General features: G+C 56.8%; 1 protein-coding gene across 4 annotated transcripts in view; it reads left to right on the plus strand.

The window, feature by feature from the left end:
• The window catches only part of GPRC5C (G protein-coupled receptor class C group 5 member C), a 23480-nt gene extending 19812 nt beyond the window's left edge, over positions 1-3668 (plus strand). For 3 of the 4 annotated variants that reach the window (XM_017884854.1, XM_017884849.1, XM_017884852.1), the window contains exons 5-6: positions 809-901; positions 1321-3668. In XM_017884854.1, coding sequence (XP_017740343.1) covers positions 809-868 — 60 coding nt within the window. In that variant the 3' untranslated portion in view covers positions 869-901; positions 1321-3668. The remainder of the gene's footprint in view (positions 1-808; positions 902-1320) is intronic. The other variant, XM_017884850.1, reaches the window with a different exon arrangement.
• The last annotated feature ends 4858 nt before the right edge of the window (positions 3669-8526 follow it).

Consider the following 8526-nt stretch of genomic DNA (forward strand, 5'->3'; position numbering starts at 1 on the left):
GCGATGGCTCAAGCCTGTAATTCCAGCACTTTGGGAGGCCGAGGTGGGAGGATCGCTTGAGCCCAGAAGTTCCAGACTAGCCTGGGTAACATAGTGAGACCCTTTTTTTTCTAAAAAAAAAAAAAAAAAGGTGTTTTAATTAGCCAGGCATTAGTCCCAGCTACTCATGGGGCTGAGGTGGGAGGATCTCCTAAGCCCAGGAGGTCGAGGTTGTAATGAGCTGTGATTGCACCATTGCACTCCTGCCTGGGCAATAGAGCGAGACTCTGTCTCAAAAAAAGAAAGTCAGTTTGCTCAGTACTTTATACTAAGCAAAAGCCTTTCCTCAGCAGCTCATTTTTTTAAATTTAATTTAATTTAATTTTTTTTTTTTTTTTTTTTGAGCCAGAGTCTTGGTCTGTTGCCTAGGCTGGAGTGCAGTGGCGCAATCTCGGCTCACTGCAACCTCCGCCTCCCAGGTTCAAGTGATTCTCCTGCCTCAGCCTCTTGAGTAGTTGGGATTACAGACGTGTGTCACCACACCTGGCGAACTTTCTGTATTTTTAGTAGAGACAGGGTTTCACCATGTTGCCCAGGCTGGTCTTGAACTCCTGGCCTCAAGTGACCTGCCCACCTCAGCCTCCCGAAGTGCTAGGGTTACAGGCATGAGCCACCTCACCCGGCCCATCAGCTCATTTTAATCCCCAAGACTGCCCTGGAAGGTGGGCGGGACTAGTATGCTCTCCCTTTTCCCGAGTCAAAATCCTAGAACTGTACCATTTTGGGGTGAGACAGGGCCTCAGACTGGTTACACCACCCCCTTTTACAGGTAAGCGAACTGACCCAGAGAGGTCAGGCCAACCCCAACCAGGTTTTCCTAAGACTCTGACGTCCAGCAGCCTTTCTCCGTGGCCCACCCTGGGTAAGTCAGTCCAGTGGGTGGCACTTCCAGCTGTGTGGATGAGACAGCAGGGTCCTGACCTTTGGACGCTGCTCAAGGCTTTGCCGGGGGCTGCCAGGCCTGCCCCGGGGAGCCTGCTCCTCCCAGGCTTGGGAATGTTTCTCCCCAACTAGTCAGAAGCTATTTTCTGATACCGGTTGTAGGGGAAAAAATGTTTTTGTTGAAAGGGAGAGAAAAGTTGCTGGGGGGGGGGAAAAAAACAACTTGAAAGGGAGAGAAAGGTTGCTGGAAAAAAAAATAAACTTCTCCCAAACTTCTCCTTCTGTGCTCAGATTGCATCAGCCTCCTGGGGACTGAAACACTATTTTTAAGTACAAACTAGTGCTTGGGCCCTGCGCGGTAGAGTCCTCTTTGACTCTTGTTCTTTCTGGTCACTTTAGGCTCAGTCCCCGCAAAGTAAAACGAGATGGTAGAAGCCCTCTTCCCGGGACCGCACGGCATCCTGATCCTCATTCCTCTGTACCCAGGCTGGGCTGGGCCCAGCACCTTTCCTGTCCTTGTCATTGGAGCTGGGAGGGGCCAGAGGCCACCGACCTGAAGCAGTGGACCGAGTGGGCCCCCATGAAGCCCTGAGTGTGTGACTGGAGGACCTAGGGCCACCTCCCTTTCCTGCCCAGCCCATCTTCCTGGTTCCCAGGTGGCTGCAGCTGCAAGGAGCTGTCCGCAGGCCCCCAGGCTGCCTCCAACTTCCCTCTTGACACACCCCACCCCTCACCAAATCATAGCCCCTATGTCCCCAGGCTGTGGTTCTTCAGATTGTCATCCTCCCCTCTGTGAACAACAGGCCTCAGTGCACCGTCTTGACTCTGGACCTTCCTGGCCCTGCCATCTTGGTGTCTGGCACTGGCTTGTCCCGCCCTCTGCCTAGATGGATCTCCTCCATGAGTCTTGGAGGCCAAGCCAGGGCAGCAGTTGATCCTTGCCCTTCTCACCAGGGCCTCCTGCCACCACCTGGACTGTGGAAGGTCACTGAGATGGGGGCAGAGCTCAGCCCGAGGCTTGGGCACACTGCACACTGCTTCTCTCCACGGCCTATGGGTCCCGGATCTGAACCCCTGGGGTGTTTCACTTGAGAGCCCCTGAGCCGTCCCCATCTTCCACAAAGCGGGTCCCACCAGCAAGCCAGGGCCAGCCCTGCCTGAGCTCTGCCCCCAGTGCCCCTCACCGTCTGGGACGAGGATGAGCATGCTGGGATGAGGGCAGCTCTCTTTATCCAGCAGTACCTCATGGACAGCTCACTAAGGAGTTGGGAATGGCAGGCCACCCTGGCATCTGGGGTTCAAGGTGGCTCCTGTGGCAGGAACAGGTGTTCATGACCCTGATTACCTAGATCTCACAGGTTCTGGGAATGCTGTAGGGGCCTGCTGTGGCTATTCCAACATCTCTGGTCAGGGCTTGGAAGTACCGTTAGGACACGTGGGGTCGGGGTTCGGACTGCATTCTCAGGGACCAGTGGAGAGCCCTGGACCAGATGAACTGGAGTCTAGGCCTCTCTCATGACTGGGACTTGTGGGACGTGGGAGGCCCGTGAAATCCAGGACTAAAGATTATGCTATTTCCTGATGGGCAGATATGTAAGTAGGTAAGTGGGATCCTCAGGTAAGTGGGATCCAGGACTAAAGACTCTGCTATTTCCTGATGGTCAGATGTGTTGAGTTTCTACCTCATCTTGAGCAGCACCTGGATGTGCTGGTGCCAGTTCATCACTGGAGGAGCCTCTTGTGTTCTGAGCCCTCAGACATGCTCCAGAGGATCCTGGCGGTCACCTAGTGAAGAGGGTGCCTTCTCAGGACCTCCATGATGCTGGCACCGAGGACACAGATGGGCACAGCTCCAGGCTTGTGAAAATGAGCTCTCTATAGCATTGTCTTCCTGGGGTTTTTCCTGCCCTTATCCAAGGTGGGCCCTAGAGCTCAGTCCCCAGCCCAGCAGCACCTCTGGGTGCCGGGGTGGAGGGTGACGACCAGAGCAGCTCTCTGGGGAGGTGCCCTGTAGTCAGTCCCACAGCCCTCTGGTGCTACTCCCATCCCCAGCAGCCTGTGCCTTTGTCACTGGCGTACTTTTCCAGAGCTAAATTGGGTGAGCAATCCCTGCAGAGTAGGACTGCAGCCCTGACTGTGGCCCCCGGCCTGTCTTTGTTGCTTGCTGAAGTCCATGAACAGAGTGTTATTTCCCTCCAGTGGAAGGAAAGCAGGGAGCTCTGTGGACTTCACGCTGCGCTTGGTCTAGCTTAGCAGCCCCAAGACCCCTTAGTGAATCAAGGCGCTGCGTTGCTTTCCTATGTGATAATTTCAAAGGAGTCCCTGGCAGTGCCTGTTGCCCAGAGGCTGCAGTCTCCAGTGGACGCGGGTTTGTGTATAGCCTGAGTCCTCTGGGGGCTCTGCGCGTCAGGCTCAGGGTGGGATGGGCTCCTAAAAGATGCAGACCTGCCTGTATTCAGGAGTACCCACTGGCCCTGCTTACTCCTGCCCAGGCTAAGTGGAGAAGAAGTTAGATGAGTTCTTAGGAGGAAAGAGGTGGCTTCTTTGAGGTGGTCGAGTGGCATCACAAACAAGCATTGAATGGAAGAAAACTAGAAGAGGCAGAGCCTGTCGCACGTTCACCATCATCCAGCCAACACCGTGGGAAATCTCATACCCACCACTGTCAAACCGAGGACTTTGGACTTCATAACTGCTCAGAATTAAATGACCTTACCCTCCGTGGGTGAGGGCTTACTGCCATTGAATTCCTATGTGTTCATAAATTCTTCTGGGAGTTACTAGTTTTTTTTTTTTTAATTATTATTTTATTTTTAGAGACAGGGTCTTGCTACATTGCCCAGGCTGGTCTCGAATTCCTGACCTCAAGCGATTCTCCATTTCAGCCTTCTATGTAGCTGGGATTCCAGGTGCCTGCTCCCCCACCCCCCACCCTGCCTCTGGGATTTTTTTCATGTGTATTTCCCTGCTAGTCCTCTTGCTTTTTATACCAGCAAAGGCTGTTTGATTCCAACTAACCTTTTTCTCTGTTGAGGAAAACCAGGCCTCCAAAAACCACTGAGCTCTCAACCAGTCAAGGCCAGAGAACTCTGACACCTACACAAGATGTAAGTGGGGAGGGGGGCAACCCCAATAGTATCCCTGTTGCTGCCTGGCATGGCTGGAAGAGGCAGCCAGGACACCTATTGGGTGAGATTCTCAGTGCACAGAAAGGCATACCAGAACCAGAGATGGCTGATAAATCCCCCGGGCCATGAAGACCTGCCAAGTGCCATGCCTGACTTTCCAGTTTACTCATGGCCCTGCACTTGTTCGTCAGCCCCTCGCAGCTCATAGAAGAGAGCAAGCAACGGAGGCTAAGTGCCTGCCCCGTGGGGGTGCTGCTCGGAAGGGTCTGTCGGCCCTCCAAGCCATTCTCGCCAAGGCCAGCATTTTCATTAGCCCCAGAGGACGCGCCAAGGTCAGGCACAGGTGCCAGGGACCAGAATGTGTTTCCTGTCTGCTGTCTCCACTGTGGGCCCTCCAGGAAGCTGCAGCCCCTGTTCACAGCAGCTGCATGAATTATTTAGCACTTGCACCAGACCGGGAGTGCTCTGACCTCATCCTCCTTGAGAAAAGGTTGCTGATGGGCAGAGGCTGGAGCGGCGCATCCCTCTGGGGTGCGGGGGATTGAAAGGGAGACATCGGTACCCGCAGAGAAGGAGGTGGGGAGCAGGGACCCATGCCCTTGTAGCAGGAGGCAGTTCTGCAGCACGGAGAAAATATGACTTTGGAATCAGAGGCTGTGGGTTCAGATCCTGGCTGTTAGTAGTTCTGTGACCTTCAGCAGCTCCCTTGGTCCTTCCTCAGTCTTCTCATCTGAAAAATGGGGGTACCAGCCTCTTGAGTTGTGTTTGGCGTTCTGTCCCCTCCAGGTAACCCCCATGAAAGTCACAGCCAAGGCAGAGCATCCAGGCACCATCTGCCCAGTGTTTCCTGCCCAGACAAGCAGGTCTTCCAGCCAGATTTCAGTTTGGCACCTCCTGGTGCCGCATCCTCCCTTCCCTCGGCGCTGCCTCATGCCCTGGGTCCCCAGAGTGGGTGGCTTGGCAGGTTGCCGCGATTGGAAGAGGATGCTAAGGAGAGAGACCCTTGGCAGTGCCCGCGCCCTGACTGGCAGGGGAGAAGGGCTAGCAGAGGCGTTAGGAGGGTCACTAGGTGCACTGGAAGTCTAGGAAGCTAGGCTGAAGAGCTGGGACAGAACTGCTTTCTGACAGCAAAGTCCACTGTCTACTGGGTGGACGGGAGGGAGTGGAGATGAGAGCGATCTGGTCCCTGCCCTCCTTTGCCAGGTCAGGCCTTAGGGCTGAAGTGAGAGTGGCCATGTGAGTCCCAGCAAATGCGTTTTGGGATTAAGCAGGCAGGTGCCTTCAGCAAGCTTCCCCGGGCATCCCCTTCCCAAGCGGCACCTTCGTGGGGGGCAGGGCATCTCGGACAGGTCCTGGCTCCAGCTAGCTCTGTGGCCTTGGACAGCTCCCTTGACCCCACCCCCACCCCCGCAACGGTTTCCTCATCTGTAAAATGCACCCCGATGTCTCCAGCTCTGTCTAAGCCCTGGAGTTGGTGTCCCAAGCAGTGGAGAGGGGACCTAAAGCCCCAGGGCTGTGACACAGATACACCCCTAGGGGTTCTGACTCAAAGTCTGGAGCAGAACTGGGCGGACACAGGGTCACCGCCTGGCTGTGCTTTGGACAGAGAAGCTGGGTCCCGTCGGGGGTGAGTGGGGCCTGTCCCAGCCGGTTGTCCGCCCCATCCCCCCACCTCTCACCCCCGCAGACTCCTCCAAGCCAGGGGCCTGGAAGTGGCTCCTTCTAATTCACCCAAAGGCGACAGTGGCTTGCCTCATCCCCAACTCCACCGAGGGCATGAGAGGGCCATGGAGGCCCGGGCCCAGGGAAGGTTTTACGCTCCGTCCTTAACCCAGCGTCATAATCTGACCCGGTTGGCAGAGGGCTCGGGGCCCCGGAACCCCAGCCGCAGACAGCCCACTCCTCCGCACGCACCTGGGTCGGGGGAGGTGGGGGTGGGCCCGAGCAGCAGGCGCGCCCACGTGCCTCTCCCGCGAGGGCCCGGCCACCCCCAGCTGCAGCCAACCCGAGGCCGCCTCTCGTGCCCCACCTCAAACCCCGCCCCGGCCCCTGCAACCCGATCTTCGCCGCCGGGCGGCGGCCGGAGCCAGCTGTCCCAGCTCCTGCTGTAGCCTGGGGCCGCCGCGCTCCGCCCCTCCCCGCCCTCAGAGCCGGGCCTCGCAGCCGCCGGGGATTGCGGGGGCCGCATTCATCCCTGTGTCTCTCAGGCCAGCGCAGAGACGGGGGTGGGGTGGGTGACGCCAGGGAGGCAGGCCCCTTTTCCCAAGGGAAGAATCCGCTCCCGGAGGCCCGCCGGGTCTTGGAGTTTCCACGGGTGGACGTAGTGGGGCCGAGGGCACGGGGAGCCCTGGCGCTGCCTTACGTCTGGCTCTAGACCGGGGTTCCTCGGCTCCACCAGCGACATTTGGGGGCGGATCGCTGTGTAGTGGAGCTGGCCTGGGCACTGCAGGATATTATCCCTGACCCCCTCCACTGGATGCCAGGAGCACAGCCAGCCCCCTAACCGTACAAACACAAACGTCTCTGAACACGGCTAAATGTCCCCTGGGGGCAAACTCTCCGGGTAGAGACCCACTCCCTGAGGATTTTACGGTGGGCATTTGAGGCAGCCACACGGCCTGGGGGCCAGGAGCCCGAGGTCCCTGCAGCCAGGACGCTGGTGCTGGCTTCCCCTTCTCCCCGGCCTCCCCTTCTCCCTGCCGCTGCCAGCTGCTTCAGGCCGGCCTAGGGACTGTGACCCTCGGCCTGACAGTATTTCGGCAGCATGTGACCTGCCAGGCTTTCTCACCATAGGGTGCCCCCCACCCTGATGTGGGTGCTGGGACAGGGGATGCTGGGGACAAGCCCGTCACTAGCAGTCAGGCCAGCTGGGGCACCAGAAAGAGATTCAGGCACTGGGTGTCCATGGACAGCCTGAGGTTCCCCAGGAGAAGCTGGGCTGAGGCTACCGTGTGAGCCCGGGGGCTGTCAGGGCTGAAGGTCAGAGGGCATCCTGGCCCACAGGGTCCACCCCTTACACACACACACACAGGGTGGGGCGTGGGAAAGACAAAAGGAGTCGGTCCCAGCCGGGGAGGATCCCGCCCTGTCCCTTCACCAGGCCCATTTGGGGGCGGTCATCAGAGCCAGGAGGGCCGGTTGAGAGGGCTGGGGCAGGGCACTGTTGGCCCCAACCCCCATCTGCATGCCACCCTGCCATGCAAAGCAGAATTTTCAGAAGAATCCAATTCCAGACTTAACAGGGGAGGTTTTAGTAGTCCTCCTCCCCCTGTGTATTCACAATGGGCTGTATTTGCATAGGAAATCTGAAAAGAGACAAAAGGCACCATAGCAGATATTACAAGTGGATCACTTGTGGGGTTGGCCGGGGCGGAGAGGTCGGGAAGGGGGCTGGGCGGGGGGTGGGATCCAGCTGGTACCAAGCAGATGAGGGGCAAGAAGATTTGTTTGTTCTTGTTTGTTTTCTGTGTCTCCTTCCTTCTCTCTTTTCTATAAATAAATTACTTAATTAAAAAAAGTTCATCTGAAAGAAAGAAAAAGGGCCAGAGGTAGCAGTGGCCCTCCGTCAGCAGCTGCAGTGGCCCTCCGTCAGCAGCTGCAGTGGCCCTCCGTCAGCAGCTGCAGTGGCCCTCCGTCAGCAGCTGCAGTGGCCCTCCGTCAGCAGCTGCAGTGGCCTGAGACGTCCCTGCCCTAGCCCACACAAAGACCAGAGTGAGCTACTCTCAGCCACACTCCCCTTCCTCATCTCTCCCCCTGAGAAAGATGGGCCAACTTTTACCCTGCCTGGATTTTCAACTCATTCTCTCCTTGGGAGGGTTTTCAAGGAGGCTGGGGTGGGGAGTGTGTGTTCATTGCATGTATGTGGCCTGGGGCGCCCACCCTCCACCCAGCCTTGCTAAATGATTCTTCGAAGGCGGAATTAGATTTACATCCGTGGAGTAGATTGGTGTGCTGTTTCTCCAAGTGTAGCTCATCATCATAAAACACGCCTTGTCCCACGGGGCAGACAGCAACAGACAGGGGAATAGCATTTGGCTCATTAATTCATTCGTTCATCAAGTTTTCATCCATATTTATCAAAGGCTGCTCCGTGCCATCATTCTAATTAACATCAATTCCCACACTGATCTCTCTCCTAGTATCCCAGTCTGTCTGGCACACAATTCTTTCACCTCCTCAAACCTGAGGCTTCTACCTCCCCAACTCACTGCAGCCCAGTGTCCTGGGTCTCTGAGGGGAACCTCTCACTGTGTGTGCCAATTCCTCAGCTACTTGACAGTGTCCATAGATGCTGACCTGCTCTGAGGTCTACAAGGGCAAAGACACCCCCATCCCTGCATCTGTGTTCATGTCCCTGTGTTGGGGATGAGGGGTCACTGATGGGGACTTTGGTCACCTGGGGACAGCTGTGTCCCGGCTCTGAAAGTGAGGCTGGTTGGCCAGGCATGATGGCTCACACCTATAATCCCAGCACTTT

The sequence above is a fragment of the Rhinopithecus bieti genome, unplaced genomic scaffold (assembly GCF_001698545.2).
Source record: "Rhinopithecus bieti isolate Rb0 unplaced genomic scaffold, ASM169854v2 scaffold_13400, whole genome shotgun sequence".
In the NCBI taxonomy this organism is placed as follows: domain Eukaryota; kingdom Metazoa; phylum Chordata; class Mammalia; order Primates; family Cercopithecidae; genus Rhinopithecus; species Rhinopithecus bieti.